Genomic DNA, 21829 nt, shown 5'->3' with positions numbered 1-21829 from the left:
GGTGTATTCGTGTCTCCCAAGATCATAGGCTAGGGGGTAGGGGAATCAGCAGAAGTAATGATATATATGTTTACAAAACAAATATAATTTGGGGCATAAAATTCAAATATCTGAGAAAGGTAATGAACTGATTTTATAAGCTTTTAAAGCATTTAGATGTGTCCAAAATGTAGGGGTCTTTTTTGTCTAAACACTGCTATTCTAAACTCAGTTAAATTATTTTAGTCAAATTTAGCCTAATTAAAAAGAAAGAAGGAAAGAAAGAGTATGTGATTAGAGAACTCCTTTGTGGATATGAACATTAGGAGCTATTTATTTTAGGCAAGTTTAAATCAATCTCCATTTCATTCAGCTTCATGGCTTCCACAATGAAACAGAACAGAATTCCTGGTGAGAGCCTTTGGAGAGGGTCTTGAACTGGGGAGAAGCTTCAGCTTGTGGATGGCTGAGAGGTGGAGCCTGGCCCTCTTCCTGACCACCATAGTCTGTGGAGGGGGAGTCTGAGGGCTGAAGGGGTCGGGGTCTTCCCCATTCAGGGGGCCAAGGCTTAGTTCTCTGTGCAATGTAGATCAGAGCCATGGCCTGAGGTCCCTGTTTGAGAATAGATCCCTACCCTGTCACACCCTGCCTCCCCCCACCTTTTGGTTGGCTGTACTGAGGAGGCAAGGACAGAACTCAGCATCTTCTTGTCAAAAGGCAGAGCTCTGGCCCCTTCTGTTGAAGCACTGTGGCCACCTCCAAGGTAACAAAAGGCACACTTAGCTGGAGAGGAAGGAAGCAAAACAACCACATCATGCAGGGAAGGGTGCTTGCAAAGCCTGAAGAATCGTTTCATACCAAGCAGTTTGACAAGTGGATTTCAAGCTAGTAAACTATCTCTCAGTGGAACATTTAGAGCTGTGAATACAACCAAGAAAGAAAACCCACAAAAGACCCCAACCCTCTTTGGTTTCAGACACTTTATGAGTCTGGCCTCTGTACATCTGTCCTGGGGCTGGTTGGAAGGTGAAATCTTGACACATGGTCAGTCTTCTGGTCTCTTAATCAGTCCAATATGTCCATGATTTAACTTAGTGTCAATATTCAAGACCCAGATGAGAGTTGATCCTTTAACGAAGTTTACTAATTGCTGCTTATCACACTGAGTCTAAAGGATTAGCCTGTGTAATCTTGCTCCTGATGAAGCTGTTGGTCCCTGGATCCAATTAGCTTCCCATTTTTGTGCCTCCCCTTGTGGTCTTAGGCAGTTCGGACGACCCCGTCCTGGATGATTGAGTATAGTCCCTGCAAGCAGCCGCAGGACCGGCCCTAGACAATCCCTCCAGTTCATTTCTGTGAGTTGCTTCAGCCTCTTTGGCCCTTCTCTCTGTGTGAGCTCACAAAACCCAATGAACCTGAAGGAAATTAAATGAGTTGGTCATCAGGGCGGCAGGCTCATCTCTTCGGGTGGATGTCGTGAAACTCGGCAGCACATCTGTGTTTGAAGGCTCTCAAATTCCACTCTGTAAACAGCTGGAGGAGCTGTCCACATCCAGTAATTCTAGAAGAAGTGTTACATGATTCATTCTGCCTCTTAATAAAAATATTGAGTCATGGCCGTACTGCCTGTTCAGAGAGCGTTCCAGGTCTTTCCATCCTTCCCTGGCCCCCATTTCGTGTTGCTGTTAGCTTTTGTGGATGATCCGATGAACTCCAAGGCAGAAGGCCGAGTGTAATGTGTAATGATGATGTTCTCGAGGACAAATGAGGAGTGAGCCTCATTCGTTCCAGGTCTCCATGGACAGTCCACGGGCCAAGAATAAGCCATTAAAATATTCCACTCTGCATTTTCCCCTCTGCCATCTGCAATAGATTTGAGATGTTCTAATAATTTCAAAAGGAAAAAACAATATCTGAGTCTGACTACAGAGTATACACACACGTGTGTGCGTGCATACACATTGAACAACATCATTGTACCTCCCAGACATTTCCTGCACCTGTTTCCAGCGATATCACATTCATGCCCTTCAGCCAACCGTCCTCTCCTTTCCCAGCGGAAATCCTGGATGGTGGAAGTCACGGACTCCCTGCTTTTCCAGAGATGGGGAGATGGAGGACCAGGTGGGAGATCGTCCTCTGTGGCGGTGTTGAGACTGCAGCCGACAGGCTGACACCCCTGCATCCAAATCACCATAACCAATAATAGCAGCTCAGACTCACAGAGTACATATCCTTTGCCAGTCACAGCGCTGAGAACTTTAGATGCATGATCTCATTTAATATCCACAACATCCAGAATGGTATTCCGATTTTACAGATGAGTAAATTGAAGACCAGAAATTGGCCTGAGGCTATACAGCTAGTAAGTTGTGTATATAACTAGTGGAACACAGATTTAAACCCAGCTGGTCCTTCTTTCTGAGTCCACTTCCATGTGGTGGTTCTTGCCCGTGGCTACACACTGGAGTTGCCTGGAGAACTTTCCAAACTCCTGCTGTCCGAGCTTTGGCTCAGGCCAATGAAATCAACATTTAAATTTCCCAGGTGATCCAGTGTGTGTCCTGTCCTGGCTTGAGTACTGCTCTCCACTATCCTTCCTTTCTGGTACTCTGTACCGTCTACCCCAAATTGTTCCCATTCAGCATTTGGTCTCTGGCAATCATGGTTCAGGGCTGACTTGTAGGAATGCTCTATCCCAACATTTCTTTTCCCCAGGAGGAAGACAGTTGGGATCAGGCTGTTCCTGGCCAACAGGAGTAAGGAGTGGGGGTAGATATTTGAATAATGAAGCATCCATTCTATGACCTCCCACCCCCCATCATGTTCTTTCTCACTCTGAACTCTGATGGTCCTCATCTCCATGATCCACAGTGGTGCTGGGCATGGAAGCATTGTTATCTAAACTAGTGGTTCTCAAAGTATGGTCTGAGGACCCCTGGAGGTACCCAAGAGCCATTCAGGTACTACCTGAAAAGTAGGTGTCCAACTTTGTGTGCATGATACCAGATTTCACCATAAACTTCAACCAAAACAGTCTATGGCAACAGATGGAGTGCAGAAGCAGATGTGAGAGTCTAGCCGTCCTTCATTAAGTCAGACGCTACAATAATTTGTAAAAATGTAAAACAATGTCATTCTTCTCACGGATTGTTTTTTGGTTTGGAAATTATGGTTATATTCCACAAGAATTATGTTATTTATATGTAACGGATATAGTATTGTTATTTTTAATGTGAAACTTTTAAAATTCTCAGTTTTAATTATGGTGTGGTAAATTATGGACATAGCCTACATAAACAAAACTCTTTGGAATCTTTGATCATTCTGAAGAATGTAAAGGGGTCCAGAGACCATAACATTTGAGAACCACTGATCTGAATCATCTACTGTTTTCTCAGGAAGTCCATTCTCAGATCAGCTTGAAGGGGAACTGGCAGGAGCCTTTATTTGTTATACTATGGCTTTATGTGGCTTTCCATTTATGTTATATTTATTATACTATAATTATATATTTCAATCAGAATTTTAGTCTCAGTTTGGGATGGTTTTTGTTTTTGTATTTAAAGAAATACCAGGTGGGTACTCTTACCTAAATTGGAATAAGACTCTGAGGTCAACTCACTTTAGAAGGTATTTGGGAGGGGTGCCTGGGTGGCTCAGTCAGTTAAGTGTCTGCCTTCGACTCAGGTCATGATCCCAGGGTCCTGGGATCGAGTCCTGTGTCAGGCTCCCTGCTCAGTGGGGAGGCTGTTTCTCCCTTTCCTGTGCCTGCTACTCCCGCTGCTTGTGCTCTCTTTTTCTCTGATAAATAAATAAATAAGAAGGCATTTGAGAATAGGGAGAATGGTTGTATTCCTAATTAGACTCTAAAAAAAAAAGGAACAGCCTTTCCCGGGAAATTACATGGAAGCCACGGGTGTGTTGTGCAGAATGAGCTCAGTAGAGAATGTGCCAAGAAGGTGAGGATGTCTCCTCTGCCACTAGCCCTGTTTTACTAGAGCTAATCTCACCCCGGCATGCTCTGCTGCCCACACAAACCAGTGCCAGCCCTGATTGGTCCTGCAGACCATGACCATAACCATAACCATAACCTCCCCGACCCCATCCCAGTACTGGTTCTCAATCTACTTTGAGCTCTTGGCTCTAACACCCTAGCCTTGGCTCTGCCCTTGGCCCTCTGGCTTCTGTTTGTACTGGAACCCAGGCTTTTCCTAGCGGGCTGTGACAGGCTACCCCTGGCTCTCAGTCTTATATGCTGCCTTTGGCAGGAGTCCCTGTCCCAGCTCCAGCTCTACAGACTTGGACCCCGGCCACTTGACCAGCACTCTGGCCAGGCCAGCTCTGGCCACAAGGGATGCCGTGGAGGATTGGAGCAGAGATGACAGGACAGAGTGGCCTGTTTACAGAAGTCCCTCTGTGTAGTTTGGCAACTGAACTGATTTATCATCTATCATGGCCGCAGGAATTACTTGAAAGAGTATGCCAGGGAGTGAGTTGGGATCCACGCAGGGATGGACTCTGGGGTACCCGGAATCCTGGTGTTCTTCGTTTACTGAACTGTAAACAATTTGGCTTAATGAAAACTTCTTATTTTGAAGTTTAGTTATTATTCTTACAGTGAAATGTTAGGTTAAAAATAACCATAATTATTACTTACTATAATTTGCTAAGTTCCTTCTATGTGCCAGGTGAGACGATTCATTCATTTTACAACCATTTATCGAACACCTACAATGAGCCAGGCATTGGTCAAGAGGCAGTGAATAAAGTAGGCAAACATACCTGTTTTTATGGAGTTTATATAGTAGTTTTGGATGAGGCAGACAATGAAATAATGAACAAGTAAATTTATGGTACTTGATGGTTGTCGATGCTGCCAATAAAAATCAATCATCGTGAATAATAAAATGACTGAAAACACTTAAAAAATCAAACAACTGTTTTTCTGAAAATAAATGAATTTAATTAAAAAAAAATCAAACATGGTAAATTGGAAAAGAGGTAAAACTGTCTCTCTTCACTGATAACATGATCTTATATGTAGAAAAACCTTCTATGTTAAAATTAGTGTAAAATAATGCACTTTCCATTAACCTAAATAAGGTGCTCATCAGTATGATACATTGATCATTACATGTTGTCAATACTGATAAATTATGTGATTACGCTAGTAATCAAAAAAATTTCCAAAGCAGCTAGGAATTTGGTAGGAAGCATGAGCTCCCAAGAGAAGAGGTATTAAATTTAAGGCAAGAATTTGGAAAATCCCAAACTGTCAGAATACTACACTGATGTTGTGAAGGGAGAAAAATATCCTTAGATAGAGCCATGGGAATGTCACCTTTCATTGTTCCTGATATTGGACTTTCCTGGAATGGTCAAGGCCCCTGGGGTGACCAGAAGTATAATAGCTACATCTAATCTTTGTTACAGACTTCTCCCAGCACTCTGCTCAGGTGTCCTACTATGTGGCCCCAGCAGAGGATCAGCAGAGAATAAGGAAACACCAGAGAGTAAGAAAAGATGGTGTGGAGGCCATGGTTCGAAGTTTGGATTTTCTTGCAAAATAAACTGGAGTCTTTGGAGAATTTTCACTATGGAGGGGTGGGGTTGTAGGGAGAAAGAGCGGGGAAGCACAGCATGATGCTTATTTTTAAAATATTATCATGCCTTGATCGAAATTTACAAGTTGATTCAACAAAACATATATGGAAGTGCAAAAGACCTGGCATCGTTAAAGCAGTTCTGAAAAAGGATGTATTTGGAGGACTTTCACTGCTTGATTTCAAGACTTACTATAAAGCTACTCAAGTTTGGCATAAGGACAGACAAATAGATGAATGGGACATTATGGAGAGTCCTGAAATAAACCCATACATATATGATCAATTGATTTTTAAACAATGTTGCCAAGGTAACTCAGTGGGGAAAAAAAATCTTTTCAGTGAATGGTTCTGGAACAAGTAGATAAATATATAGAAAGAAAATTAACCTTGATACATGCAAAAATAATTTGAGATGTATTATGTATATAAACATAAGTTCTAAAATTACAAAGTTTGTAGAAGAACAAAGGAGAATGTCCTTCTGACTCTAGGATGGGCAGAGGTTTTTTAGAGAGGACCCCCCCAAAATGCCTAAACATATCAAAAAAAAAACTGATAAATTGGTCTTTATCAAAATCAAAAACTATTTTTCATCAAAAGACATCATTAAAAGAATAAAAAGGCAATCCATAAACTAGGAAAAAGTATTGGCAATGTATTTATCTGAAAAAAACTGTGTTGACATATGAAGGATTTGTACCCAGAATATATAAAGAATCCCTAGAGCTTAGAGATAAAAGGACAAACCACCCAATCTAAAAAATGGGCAAAAGTCCTGAACAGACACTTCATAGACATACGTAACTGGCTAATAAGTGTAGACAGATGTGCTCAGGATCTTTAATCATCTGACGGGTGCATATTTAAACCATAATGTGATGACATTACACTCCTCCAGAATAGCTAAAAATGGAAAAGATGCGTAGGACTGACAAGGATGCAGAGAAACCAGAAGTCTCCCATGTTGTCCATAGCAGTGTAAAATGGTATAGCCACTTGAAAAACTGTTTGGTGGTTCCTTACAATATTAAACACAAACCTACCCTTTAACCCAGCAGTTGCACCCCTGGGAATTTACTGGAGAGAAACGGGAACACATGTCCGTCCACAAGAAAACTTTTACATGAATGTATATATCAGCTTTACTCCTAATAACCCCAGACTGGAAAGAAAACAAATGTTCAGTAAGAGATGGGACAAACTGTGGAATATTCATAGATGGAAAACTACTGAGTCATGAGGAAGAACTACTGACACACAAATCCACACAGATGCCTTATTTACATGAGAAAAGGCAGATGCAAAAACCTACATTCTGTGTGATTCGGTTTATGTAAATTAAAGAACAGGCGAAGGTAATGGATGATGATAATACGAGAAAAGAGGTTGCCTGTAGGGGTGGGGACTCTGAAAAGGGGCTCGAGGGCACTTTCTAGGGGGAGACAGGAATGTTCTATAATCTTAATTGGAGTGATGTTTACACAGGTAGGTAATTGATCAGAACTCATGTGCTCAAGCTCTGTGCATTTCACTCTATGTAAGTTTCAGCATAATAATAATAATAATAGTGCTTGATGTTTGGGGCAGAGTAGAAGCAGGGAAACCAGCAGGGAGACTGTTATAATAGTACAGGCACAAGATGGTGGTGGGAGATGTATTAAGGGGCTCAACTTGAGATCTCTTTTCAAGGGAGGGCCAAGGACTGGTTAGCTCAGTAGGCAAGAGTCTTAGTTAGGCTGGCCCGAGATGACTGGGTCCCTGAAGCCCATTTACTTATTTTATTTATATATTTTGCTCTGTCCCATTTCTTTCTAAAATAATTCAGGATTCATTATAACAAAGGACATGTATTCAATAAGACTGAGAAAACATAACCAAAATAGAAAATTGAAACCAGAAGGTAGAAGAAGCAAGTATGCCAGTTTGGGAACTGATAATAAAAAACTAAGATCAGGAAACTCTTTCCATCCAGTACCCTTGGCTGGGACTGCAGACAGGTTACAAAGGGGGTGGTGAGGGTCTTTTAATATCAGAGAAAAGACGGCTCAAGTGGTGCTGAGTCAAGATGATTTTAGTTGAAGAATATATGACTTGTGGAGACTCTCTGGGCTTATAAAACCAAAGACACACATTTTTGTAGAACTTGATTTGTAACAGAATATTGCATCACAAAGGTCTGATACATGGAGTGCTCGCTAATGAAACGGGGGGTGTATTTTAGGGAGAACTACCTTCCTTCTGTTCGAGATGATCTATTATGCAGAAATGTAAATAGCATGGGGCGCAATTTAGGATAAAATAAAGCTTGAGTGTATTCTCCATACCTATATGGAATCATTATCATTTAGAATTAATGCAAACTAACGTTCTGACATGGGACTTGAGTTTGGTTTGAATATATCAAGTCTAAAGGAGGCAGCTATGGATATGTAGAAATACTGTAAAAATGTATGTCAAGAAATACGTTTTTTTAAGATTTTATTTATTTATTTGACAGAGATTACAAGTAGACAGAGGGGCAGGCAGAGAGAGAGAAAGGGAAGCAGACTCCCTGCTGAGCAGAGAGCCCGATGTGGGGCTCGATCTCAGGATCCTGGGATCATGACCTGAGCCGAAGGCAGAGGCTTTAACCCACTAAGCCACCCAGGTGGCTCTGTAGGGGTGGGGACTCTGAAGAAACACACCTTAATTATTTATTGATCATTATCAGTACAGACAATTCATTATGTTGTCAGTTGAATGAGAGGGGAAACTTGTCAGTATTAGACATTCTTTAATTAAGAACAATTAATGAATCAGAAATGAAAAAAATTGAACAAAAGAGAGAATTTGTGTGGAGAAGATATTAAAAATAAATGCGAGTAAAGCAGTCCATCAAATTAAGCCTTGTCTTAGTTCTGGAACTTTCGCTTGACTTCTTAAAATAGACCATTCCAAATGAAGGCTTAAATCACCATCAGAGGATTAACGGCAAACTCATATTGGCATTGCCCATCAGGTCTAATAGCAAAGACTGCTGACTCGTGCAGAGACTAGGGAAGGAAAATAATCTCATAAATAATTCATAATGCACTGAGATGGCTAAGTTTGTGGTTGATTCTTTAGCAAATTTGATTGAATTTATTTCAAACTGGTGAGTAAAAATGACAACAGTCGGACAGCATTAATGACAAAGGCATGCTCTTGCCTCAACCATATAAATGGAGGGAATGAAATATGAAGAAAACTGTGACCAGCTGGGGGTTCTGAGGGATTTACTTGCTCCTGGTGGTTTAGGTTTGGCCACAACAGAGCAGGTGGCTTAAGGTAATGAACGGTTTGTTGTGGTGATGTAAGATGAGATGACTCTCAGGAAGTTCACTTGGGCGCTGGGATGTGTTGATGTCAAGTGCCCTTTGGGGATGAGGCCGGTGGTACAAAATAGGGGTGCACTGGCAATAAAGTCTGGGCCACCCAGGGTCCTGGGGCTTCTATAAGCTTCATAGTGAGGGGTGGGGGCAAGATGTCCATATGAGGATTCTGAAGATCTCGTTTCTGGCCTTGCTTTTCCACTTACTAGGTGATCCTGGTTGGACAAATCTTTTGACCTCCAGAGTCTAGACTCTTCTGTTACATGGGGTCTGTACTTCCTTTCTTGCTACGCTTTTCATGGATGTTGCAAGGATCGACAGGATAAAGGATACATGAGCTCTCTAAAAATGTCTGCAAATAACTGCTACAGTTTTTTTTTTTTTTTTTAAATTATTCGCTGGTAACTAACTCTTTAGTGTGAGCTAAAGCAGGAGCCATGCAATAGTTCATGCTCAAGCTGAAGTTATTTTAAGAAATAATCAATACAAGATGCATTGGGTTGGAGCCACCATAAGAGTCATAAATCTTGACAGTGTGCTGTTTGATAAAATTAATAATGCTTGAAAGAAACATTGTAAAAACCTACAAGAGGGGAAAACCTAGTGCATTTGGGAGAAAGGGCTTAAGTCATTGTGGAAACTGAGAGTTACCTTAGGAACGATGGTTACTGTCCTGATGCCAAGTGGGACAGTTTTCAGGCATAGGTCCGCACAATTGCACATGCGTGCATACACACACACACACACACCCCACACTCACACACACTCACTCACGTACACAAGGGCAACAAGCACCAGCTTTGTTGCATGGGTCTCAGAAGAGACTGGAGAGTAAGAAAGACTAGCATTAATTCCAACAGCGGATAATTGTAATCTGTACACTCCATGGCCTACCACCTTCTAAGGAAATGCTGCTTGCCTCTGAATTTTACAAATAAAATAGCCTCATTTCTCACTGGTGAAGCATATGCTCATGTTGCTTTGTGATTTGTGGCTGTTGCACACGGTGACAGAGAGGAGGGCAGTTAAGGGGGACCGGGACCTCATGGTGTTTAATATATCCAAGCCCCCAGATGATCTATGATTGGAAAGGAAAGTGCAGAATACTGCTTTTCCTGCGTCCACAATGATCCCAAACCTTCCAGATCCTCTGTCTTCCCACCAAGGTTGTTGCGGGAACCGGAGCCAGGTGTCCTCTGTTGGCGGGAGCTTTGGGCCACCCCAAGTGGAGACTTTGCAGACCCGCATTGCTAGGCAGAACCATCGTTGCTAGGGAGAAGCATGGAGGGCATCAGGCTCTGGGGACCCACGAGGGACAAACTTGGTTAAGGAAGCACAAGACCTGAGGGAGTCTGTCAGAAGCCTGACCTCTGTGGAGATGGAATTGATTCTTCTCCTAGGTGGTCAGAGCCCAGAAGACCATGTTAAAATTGCCTGGATTAAAAGGTTTATTTCAGTAGGGTCGTGGGAGAATTTATAATCTCAAAAAGGTTTTTATTGCGGTGAATCTTTATTATAAAAGTTACTTGCGTTTGTTATAAAGATGTTAAATTAAAATGTTAACTTAATTTTAAAACCTTAAGGAAACCTTGACGTTGGGTCTGTCATGTTTGCAGGCAGAGAAAACAAAGAATTTTGTCAGTCGAAGCCTGGTCATAGGAGAAGTCCTCTCCATAGCAGACATGGCCACAGGAGTAAAGGTGAGAGGCTCTGGGGAACCAGTCCTTCATGAGCTGCTACTTAGTTTTGAATGGCAAGGAGCACAAAGTAGAACCCCACAGGTATCTGTCTGTTTACTGGAATAGATGTGTGTAAAATGGTACACCTGACAGCCCATGCCCCTGACTTCCTCTTTAACCATGATATTCAGCCTTGTGCTTGTTTGTTCTTGGCTTTTCTTTTTGTGTATTTGTACTGCACTGTCAAACAATTATTTTCATTTGTTTTAATTTTAGAAAAAGCCTCATAGTCATTCATGATTTATTTTCTTCTCTTAAATACAATCACTAAGATCAGTCTGTGTTGGGCGCCTGGATGACTCAAGCAGTTAAGCGTCTGCCTTCAGCTCAGGTCATGATCCCAGCGTCCTGAGATTGAGTCCCACATCGGGCGGGCTCCCTACTCCCACTGAGTAGGGAGCCTGCTTTTCTGCCCCTCCCCTGGCTCGTGCACCTTCTCTCTCTCTCTCCCGCTCACTCTCTATCTCTAAGTAAATAAAATCTTAAAAAAAAAAAAAAAAAGATCAGTCTGTATTGTGGCATGCCACAGCCTCTGTACTTGTTTTTTTTTAATTTTTTAATTTTGAGATAATAATGCTCACAGGAAGTTAGAAGAATAATACGTAGGGTTATAGGAACTCTTCTCCCAGTCACCCTCTGCTGTAAACCAATGTAAAAGCAGGAAATCACTACTGCTACTGTACTGTTCTAGGACAGTACTAGACTACAGGCCTTCTTCAGATTTCACTAGCTTGTACATACACCCCAGTGTGTGTGCATGTGTGTGTGTGTGTTTCTATGAAGTTGGGGTGTGTGTGTGTGTGTGTGTGTGTGTGTGTAGTTCTATGCAGTTGGTCCCATATATGGATCCACACGACCCCCATCACAATCAAGATGGAGAACTGTTTCATCACCGTAAAGAAACTTACAGTGCTACCCATTTGCAGTTACACCCAGTCCCCACCCTGTTCCTGTTCTTTGGCCACCACTAATCTATTCTCTACAGTGTCACCATTTGAGAATGATACATGGATGGAAGTTCATTCATTTTCTCATATTCCTTTGTGTGAATATGCGACAGCACCGGGACTTTTTAGCCTTCTCCATTTTTGCCGTTCATATGGGTGTAAAATGGCATGGCATCGTGGGCTCGCTTTGTGTGTCTCACCAAGAATGGTGAACAGAATAGTCCTTAACAGGTGTGATGGCCATGGTTCCTCATGGTACCCTAAGTCCCCAGTGGAGGACCATTTTTGTGGGGCTGCATATGCTCTCCATTCTCTCCCTGGACACCACTGTGCCTCAAAATAAGGCCCTGCATCCAAACATTCAGTCCTGATGCCCCCAAAAGGGAGAAGTAACTAGAATATGAAGAGAGAATGATCAGACAGAAAAGCCATATCAATCATTGGTGAGTCCAAAATGGCAGTTATTTTAGTTTTTTCCTTGTAGACATTTAAAAATGGTTCAGGTTGTCAAGCTCAGGGTCATGGGATTGAGTCCTGTCTCAGGCTCTGTGCTCAGTAGGGATCTGCTAGAGATTCTTTCTCTCCCTTTCCCTCTCCCCCTGCTCCATGCTCTCTCTCTCAAATAAATCTTTTTTTAAAAAGAAGGAAAGAATTAAGGTCTTTAAAATTGCTTCTCTGATCATATCACTCTTCTGCTTTAAACTTCTCTTTATGCTTTAGAGAAGTCTTCCTATTTTTTAATATGGCCCATGTGTTCTTGTGTGGTTTGGCCCTACTCACTTCTCCAGATACCTTCTGTTTCACTTTGTCCTCCTCCCTAGGAGACCTGACATACTGGCCTTCTTTCATTCTTCTCATCCACCTTGGGGCCACTCTTGCCATCACCCTAGAATGGATTTTTTTCCCCCTCCTTCACCTGCCTGACACCTGCTCATTTTTCAAGTCCCAGCCCAAGTGTCCTCCCCACAGGCCTCCCTCAAGCCTGCAGTTGAAATCCTATCCACTTGTCATCTGTCTTTGTACCTTTCAGTTGTCTGTCACAAGAATGTACCTACTTTGATCTTTTGTATTTATTCATGTGTCTAATTGCTCTATGTCTCTTAGCACCACTAGAGGGCAAACCTCTTGAAGACTATCATCCTCTTGTATAGTATCAATACAAGAGAATTAAATGAATATAGAATCAAAACAGGTCTTACTAGAAAGGTTAAATGTAGAATTACCGTTTGACTCAGGAAATCCATTCCTAGGTATATTCCCCCCAAAATAGAAAACAGGGACTCAAACAGATACTTGTGTGCCACTGTTCATTGCAGCATTATTCACAATAGCTAAAGGGTGGAAACAAACCAAGTGTGTGTCAACAGATGAATGGTTAAACAAAATATGTATACATATGATGGAGTATCATCTAGCTATCAAAACAAATGATGTTTTGGTACATGTTACAACATGGATGAACTTTGAAAACATGACACTAAGTGAAATAAGCCAGACACAACAGGACAGATATTGTATGATGCTACTTACATGAAATTTCCCAAAGAGGTGAATTCATAGAGACAGAAAGCAGATGATGGGTTGCAAGAGGTTGGAGGAGCAGGAGGATGGGGAGGGGCGGCAGGGCACAGGGGTCCTATTTAGGGGTGATGAAAGGTTTTGGAGATAGATAGTGGTGATGGTTACACAACAGTATGAATCTCACTCATACCATTGAATTGTACTTAATAATGGCTAAAATGCAAACTTTATGTTAAATGCATTGTGCTGCAATAAAAAAAAACTTTGAAAAAGTTAACCCAAGTTATCATGAATGCTGTTTGCTTTCCCACACATCATTCATTGCAGAGGACTTGTTTATCTTGTGCTTGAATAGCCCAGACAGTTAGAGGAATGTGTGGATGGTCCTCCTGAGTCCAGCCCAGGGGGGGCCATGTCTATCTTTCTGTGGGCAGTGGAAGGAGATGTGGTGTGATCAGAACAGTTCCTGTGAGCCCTGGGTTGGTCAGGGCATCCCCAGACCTCACTGCCAGCCCACAGGGTTCTGGTAGCCTCTACCTACTTTTCTTTTACACCTGCACAGGAGCTTTCCTTTTATACCTGCACAATGAGGAAGTGTCGGCAGTTCGTCTAAGTCATCTGTGCCCCGCAGTCCTGGGCTCCTTTGCTCTCTCCCTCCACACCTGTGTTCTTCAAAAGCTCTGGGTGTCCCTGAGTGCTTTTTAGACAAACATAATTGGACTAACACAGCGAAGTGGTGACAGGACCAGGGTCTGGCTCTGAGAACGACTCACAATGAGGTTGGGGGTGGGGGGTGGGTTGGGAAAGTGAGAGGTGCCAGGGAAAGATTTCCTTTACTAAGAACTTTGAATCCCTGCTTTAGCTTGGGGGCCTTCCCAAGGTCTTCTACCAGACACACTGATGCATTTTGGAAGGACTCTAGGACCCAAAGAAATGTGACATGCTTCCTTTTCTTCTTCCCCATGACTGTTCCCCTTTTTCTCTATCTGAACCACCCTATTATCTGTCTTAGTTTGCTTGGGCTGCCATGAAAAAATACTATAGTTCATGTGGCTTAAATAACAGAAATTCATTTTCTCACAGTTCTGGAGGCTGGTGAGATCAAGGTCCAGCTGATGGAATACCTGGTGAGGACTCTCTTCGTGTAGATGGTCGCCTTCTTGCTGTGTCCCCACACTGGGACTGGGCAGAGAGAGACAGACAGAAAGAGAGAGCACTCTCTGGTATCTCTTATAAGGGCACTAATCCCATCGTGAATGTTCCACGCATGACCTCATTTAAATTTAATTAGTTCCCAAAGACCCCATATCCTAACACCAACACACTGATGGTTAAGGCTTCAGCATGTGCATTTTGGGGGGAACCAAATGCAGTCCATAGCACTATCCTTTCTGGGGCCAGCATTGCCTCAGAAACCAGCAGTGCTTCAGTGTGTTCCATTTGCTCTTGGAATGAAAAGAGAAAGGAGTCTGAATGTGCTTGAAGATTCTTCAGGGGACCCACTGTTGGACTATGGTGTAGGAAGGGCCTGGCCCATCATAGCCATGTCAGACTTCCTGGCATACATGACAGACCTGCCTGGTACATGGTGGCATGGAGACAGTCAGAATGACGTGGGTTTACGTCCTGTCTCTAGGACTTCACAAAGTTCATGCACAGTCCTTTTACATCTAAGCTCATAATGGGTGACCTTTGTTTTCTGTGAAGACAGTGCTGCTAATATCCATTCATGGGCTGTGGTCAGATTTAAATTGATGATGCCTATGAGAAGCTATATGTTATGGCTGGCAGGTAGCAGGAACTTGGTAAGTGGCTGGGATGCTACCCCCTAAGACGTGGTCCAGACCCTTTTCTGGCCGTCTCCTAGGTAGCATCGTCAGTAGATTGAGGTGAAATTGACCTGCATTTCAGCTCTAGCCCCCTAGCTTTCCCTGCCATGGTGGGACATCTTTCTTGCTAGTCACTATTTGGAAGTTAAGAGGCCCCATCCTTGAACCTCTTCAGCCTGTCCTGACAGCAGTTCCCAGTCCCCAAGGAGCTCTGACTGTGGCCTCCAGAGGCTACTGCCAGCTGTCATTGGGCATGTTGTGCTCATGACCTCATGTACACGAGGTTGCTGCCCTTCCCATCCTCCAGACTAGTGAGAAAGGAGAGAAGGAGCTTTCCCAAACAAATAATGCAAGGTGCACATAGAGTTAGAGATTTTGTGGTGTCCTTCCCTTTGTCTAATTTCCTTGCCACTGCATTCTTTTTTTCTCAGAACAAATAGACTAGTCTGAGTCCTGTCTGCTGAGGTGGACTAAAGGCCAGGATGCCCACTGGGCAGCGAAGGCAGCAATGGACACAGTGCTCTCCGAGGAGGACACTTTGCCCTGCTCCCTTGTGATGGGTTAGTGCCCTTCTTCGGTCAGTTTCTGCCTCCCTGTCTTAGGGAATTCATCACCCCCCCCCCCGGCTCCTCCGGCAATCAACCCCCTTCCTAGCCCTCACTAAACCGCTAATGGGCCTTCATCCATCTGGAGCTCAGGCCCAAACTCAGGTGGCACCTAGAGTCCTCCCTTGCTTTCTTCTTCCAAATCCAACCTATCAGCTCTGTCTCCAGAATCTACCTTGAATGCCCCTGCTTCTCACCACCCTGGTCTGACCACTGCTCACTGGCTTACCTCAGGGGTTGCTCAGGGTCACCTCCTTCCTGCTGGCTGAGCTGGGGTCCATCCTCCTCACAGGAGACCCGTGCTAAAAGCTTGTATCAGGCCAATCATCTGCTTGGAACCTTCAGGTGCTGCCCCTGCATCGGCCCCATTGGGTCAGATTCTCTTTCAGAGAATGTGACTTTGGCAACACACTGCCCAGCACTTGGGGGAAAATCCTCACATTTTAAGTGACTCTGTGGATTGGGGGGTCACACAGACGCCACGTCTGTTAACTGCTGTGGTTTCTGTAAACCAACGAGTTTTATTCACCCACCCAGTGCTCCTACTGATGACATTTAGTGAACGGGAGTTTTCAAAATGTGGATAAAATATTCTCCCCACTCCCCTTTTTAATGAGGAGGAATGGATTTAAAATCTAGAACAGGAATGTATTTGTAAAGAATGCATTAGCCACCAGCTGGAGAGATTTGGGGGTGGACAATTCAACCTGTTTTAGTTTTAGAAAAATGCTTTTTTAAACTTGATTTCCAAAATGATTTATGGGGGGGGGGGGGACCACTATTTGGATTGACTGCATCTTCCCAGGCTGGAATTAGCAATGTGATCAGCAGGGTCATGAGGATTCCGAGGATTCTTTATGAGTCTCCAAATGAAAGCACTTCATATGTCAGAGGTGATTAATGAAATTCATCTGTCATGACGTCAGAGTTATTGAAGTTGGTAAAGTGCCCTTTCAGATAATTAGGGTCAGGCCGATCACATACGTGGAGTGTGGAACTAGTTCTTGCCAGAGGCTGGTGACAGTCTTGGGTGGGAGATCTTAAGATTCCATTCCTGCCATTTCCCTTCCTACAAGGTCTTCCTTGGGGTTACTGTGTCTACTCAAGCTCATTCAACTGTGATGACCCCAGGGAAAAAGGGTACTTATTGGCTGTTATAACTGGAGTCCAGAGTACCACAGGTGTGGATGTGGGGAACCTGGTCTGTCCCATGTGTCTGCCTTGTCTCCTTCTCCACACCTTGACCTCATGTGTTGGTTTCCTATACCAGCTCTCGTAATGGCGAGAACAGCCAGCAGCTCTAGGCCTGCATGCTTCCAGATTCCACTGCAATGAGAAAGAGAGAGCGTCTTTTGCCTACTAGCTTACCCATGTGTCCCAGAGGATGCTGTGGTTGGACCCACCCAGACCACGGGTCTATGCTGATGCCATCCATCCCCTATGGCCAGGATATTATTTATTGCAGATCGACCCATCCTGGGTCCTAGGCTCATCCTAGAGCTGAGGGTGAGGTCAACATCAGCCACAAACACTTGGACTGACTGTGTGAGAAGAGGGCTCCCCAGAGGAAATCTGACACTGAGTGGCCAGGGCAGAGGAAGTCATACTAGCCTGCAAACACAGCCAGTGTCTATACACTTGAACTCTTCTGTCTTTGTCATCAGCCCTCCACTCCCTTCAAATGGCTCCACTCCAGCCACCCTTCCTTCTCATCTTCCTCCTCATCCTCTCCTCCTCCACTTCCTCCTTGCCAGCAACACTTTTCCAGGGTTTATAAAAGACCAGAGTCCTTGGCAGTTGACCGTCCCTGAATTCTCGCTGCAACCTTATGAAGTGCTATGAGGCATTAAGCAGCTTGGCTTTGGACCCCAGCCCTGCTCACCATCTCAGAGCGCAGCCTTTGGCAGGTCACCCCTCTCACTGAACCTCAGTGTCCCTGTCTGTCAAGTAGGGGTGGGTGATGACGTGCTTTTCCCGGGGTGGTTGTGAGAATCAGTGGGCTTGTGTGTATGAAGCTCAGTGCTTAGAAGGGTAAGTGCTCAGTAAGTGGGAGCACTCATCACTCACTGCATTTGTCAGATGTGGAGACTGAGGATTGCCATTTGTCCAAGGTCCCCCAGCCAGTGGGTAGCTGAGCTGGGCTTGGAGCCCAGGCTATCTCATTGCGGGCTGAGTGCTTGCTCGTTATTGGATTTGTATTCCATTTTCCATCAGCTTTCCTGTTTGCTGGCAGTTTCTCATGGTAGGGTTCACCTCTGCAGTCTGGGCTAATATCTGGGATCAGTGCATAAATCCTTCGTTACACATCTTCTACACACCAGGCACTAAGCTAGCCCCTGAGCATATAAGGCAGACTGAACGTTCCGAAGCATCATTTGAGAGAAAAACAAAACTGGAGGTATTACGATTCCAGATTTCGAGTCATATTACAAAGCAGTAGGAATTAAAACTGTATGGTACTGGCATAAAAACAGAGATGTGGAGCAGTGGAATAGAACAGAAAACCCAGAAGTAAACCCACAATTGGTGGTCAGTTCATCTTTGACAAAGGAGGAATGAATATCCAGTGGAAAAAAGACAGTCTCTTCAGCAAATGGTGTTGGGAAAGCTAGACAGTCACATGCAAAAGAATGAAACCGGACCACTTGTGGGGCTTTTATAAAGCTGGACGAGCTGAACACATGCTCCTCGAATGGAGTTTGGCCAGGGCTTTATTCATCCTTTAATTGTTGACTCTCGCTAACAATGGTCTATGTTGTCCTTGCTTTCAGTGTGGAATAATTTATTGGCTATTTGGTGGTGCAGTCAGGAACCTTGGAAGCCCAGGACATGTCACTAAGTGGCTTCAGCCCCTCCAGGTATGGTGTGTCTTCTTCCATGAAGAGCCTTAAAAATTCTTAGTAACTAGATGTGTGTGTGAGCGCATGTTTGCAGAGAAAGAAAGTAAACCAGAGAATTAACATCAGCAAGAATCTTGTTCTGAATGAGAGTTTCTGGATTGTTTTTTAAAAGAACTGTCATGTTGTTGTCACAGTAGTTGCCCCCAGGCTCAACGCTTGTAAATATCTCCAACTCACTGCTTCCTCTCTCACCCACATCCTTGATGATCAGAGGTCTGCAGTTGGAGCGAGCATCTGACTAACTAATTCCCTTCTAATATCTGGTAAACTCCAGGAGCAGAAATACACTGGGATGTTTGCAATGACCGAGAGGGGCCATGGGAGCAATGTGAGAGGGATCCAGACTGAAGCCACCTTTGACCTCTCAGCGCAGGTGAGGATTCTGCCCCTTATTCTGCAGTTTGGGGTGGCGGGAAACCTGTTCAGAACCAGACTCTCCTTCTTCCCGAGGTCAACCTCACATCCTCCGTGTGCACTCTCTGGCTAGAGGGGCTCAGATTTCAAACAACTGCCTAAGTGCTTTAGTGGAGGGGACACATGCTCAGCCTTCATGTGTCTCATATAAGCCAACACTTTTCAGCACCTACCATGTGTAGGCACTGCTTCACGCACTTTACGTGCTCTTGTTAATTGGACGTCTGGTGACACTCCTATGAGAACAGTACGGGTGCCATTTTGTCATCCTTCCCAACGGCCGCAGGTAAATGGCTGGAGGAGAAGTTTTGTTAGCACTCCCCTTTGTACCGTGTGGCAGGAGGATACTGCGTGTGCTGATGTCTCTTTACCAGGAATCAAGCCCTTGTTACTGGCACGAAGCAGTGTTTTTTTTTTTTTTCTAATTTTTTATTCATTTTTAAGTAATAAAGTAAGGCAGAGAGAGGAGGGAAGCAGGCTCTCTGCTGGGCAGAAAGCCCGATGTGGGGCTTGATCCCAGGACCCTGGGATCATGACCTGAGCTGAAGGCAGAGGTTTTAACCTACTGAGCCACCCAGGTGCCCCACGAAGCAGTGTTTTTAACTGTGACTTACACGAAAACTCCCACGGCCTCCCAAATAGAATTTCACAAAACAATCTTGTTTTTATGATCTTTAGTATATGTGGGGAACTTCGTTAGTTTCCCTTCTGTCCTCATAAATAAAAACCAGTTCGTCAAGACTCTAAATTGACCATCTCCATAAATGTGTTATACCCCGCAGGGTGAAAACCTTGCTCTATCTAAAGAAGTCTCCATTTCTTTAGCTCCTACTCCCTCCGAATAAAGAAACTCTCTACTTATTTCACTCTCCTTCATAGTTTCTTGCTTGATATTGGGTTTTCCTAAGAACTGCGAAGGAATACGTAAATTTTGAAGTTCTTTCTAGACACAAGTGTGGGTAAAAATATATGTGTGCAGGCGTGGGGCGTGGGTGTAGGTGCGGTAACTCACTCTAGCTGTTCTTCATTTTTGCTGAGTTTGTCATTTAGAATCTGAATTTTTGCTAGCGGGTTTTCCCGACCCACAAACGCTAGTTAGAGGGAATCAGGGATTAGAATGACGGATTCAAGCGAAGGTTCTATTGGAATATGTTCATCCCATCCTCCTGCCCAGATGCTAGTTCTCTACAATAGTCAGCGATGTCCAAGGCCCTAGCAAGAGTAAGGACTGACATGTATTGAATGCTTGCTATGTGCCAGGCTCTGTGTCGAACACCTTCTGTATACTTCACTGTATTCCCTTGCAATAACCATCCCACAACATGACGGTAAGCCACTTCTTGTAATCTAGCCCATGTGTGCTAGACGTCAGGCTGAGCACTCTACATGTGACATTGTGTTAAAGACCCTATAGTTTTCTGGGAAGATATTATTGTCCCTATTTGATAGGTGGAGAAACTGAGGCACACAGAGGTTAGGAAACTATGAATGAATCTGCCGTTAATGAGCTAGTCTGCCTCAGGTGGGGCTGCCCTTCACAGCTTAGCTTTCCAGCCAGGGATGGCGTGCTAACCAAACACCTTTTCAGTTTTTGGTCGATCAGTTTTTTCTTTCCCTAAACCACAGTACTGAGCTCACCTTGCTGTCTTTAGAGAGGAAAAAAGAAACCCCACCCAGAATTCTTATTTATTTGTTTCTTCTTACAGTCATTACTTTTTCCCACCAAAATCATTTCCCAGGGTGGGTCCCATTTCCCCCAAACAGCATAAATGATTTAGCTACCTGGCGTGCTTTGGCAGCTGCCGCCTTCTGCAGGGGAGTTGCAGAGCTGAAATCGTAATGATGAGGAGACTCTGGTGAACTCTCCGGTGGGAGTGAAAGAGAGAATAAGCCCATCATAAACTCGGGCCACTGAGGATTGACATAGCAGGGAATGGATTTCTCCTTCATTGCTTTCCGCGTTTCCCCCTTCATTTCCCTTGTAAAACGTGAAAGCACATCCAATGAGCCTTCTCTCCCTCAAGGACTCTTTCAATCACTTACATTTTCTGGTTATTCATTTCTGTGGGTTGGCTGTTTTATTTTTATTTTTGGACAGAGGCTCGGGTAGTGGTGGGAATAATTAAGAGGTAAGAGAGAATTTAGTTTTATATTTTATGCTAAATAACAAAAATAAATGCAGCTACGAGCTTTTGGGCAAAGGCTTTTTTTTCTTCTTTTTCCTTTTTCCTTTTTTTTTTTTTTTTTTAATGCTTACAGTACTGACCATTTTGTTGGCCTTCAACAACTAATTATGGTAGGAACCGACACACATGGTGTGCATTATTTAGATCCTTCTTTAATGCCAGCATTTTGGCTTGTGCAGACTTTCCCAAATCAATGTTTTTGCCAGAAGTGACAAACCTCCTTTCCCAGAGTGTATCAGATGTTTACGGGGATGGATGGCCTCCCGTCTCTTCCCCACCCCACCATATCTTTGCTGCCAGGTCAATGTTACTCTGCTACTTCCCTTCCTACCCTTGAGGGGTAAGCGTCCCTTCACCACACGGATTTTTTTGTTGTTGTTGTGCTTGTTACTGCACTCAGCCTCAAATAGTTCCTTTCTTTGAGAAATCCTGGCTAGCCTGATAAGACCACGGCAGTCTCCAGAGACTTCCCTTAAAAGGATTCAGCTTGTCCATTTATGTTTCTGAAAAGCGCTTGCACATGCTAGAAGTTTCCTTGTACAAACACATGTCAGAGAATGTTTTCTTAGGCTTCAAGAATGTATGTCTTGGACAGCGGGCGAGGGTAGTCTATAGACTTTAAAATCCGGACTCCGAGATAATCTTTACGTGATCAATCGTTTGTTGCTTTAGTTTAGCCACCTTTTCAATATTGTCAGCTCCAATTAGATGTGCAGTTCTGCTCTTTTGCCATTTCCCCTGGATTCCCTG

General features: G+C 43.8%; 1 protein-coding gene across 3 annotated transcripts in view; it reads left to right on the top strand.

Moving 5' to 3' along the window:
• ACOXL (acyl-CoA oxidase like) overlaps nucleotides 1–21829 on the top strand; it is a 350659-nt gene that overhangs the window by 38748 nt on the left and 290082 nt on the right. For all 3 annotated transcript variants that reach the window (XM_004770976.3, XM_004770974.3, XM_013044972.2), the window contains 3 exons: nucleotides 10555–10638; nucleotides 18351–18437; nucleotides 18754–18852. In XM_004770976.3, coding sequence (XP_004771033.1) covers nucleotides 10555–10638; nucleotides 18351–18437; nucleotides 18754–18852 — 270 coding nt within the window. The remainder of the gene's footprint in view (nucleotides 1–10554; nucleotides 10639–18350; nucleotides 18438–18753; nucleotides 18853–21829) is intronic.

Source organism: Mustela putorius, unplaced genomic scaffold, assembly GCF_011764305.1.
Source record: "Mustela putorius furo isolate JIRA1106 unplaced genomic scaffold, ASM1176430v1.1 tig00000281_pilon_pilon_pilon, whole genome shotgun sequence".
Lineage (NCBI taxonomy): Eukaryota > Metazoa > Chordata > Mammalia > Carnivora > Mustelidae > Mustela > Mustela putorius.
The sequence above is the reverse complement of the archived record's forward strand: the minus strand, read 5'-3'. Positions and strand labels throughout refer to the sequence as shown.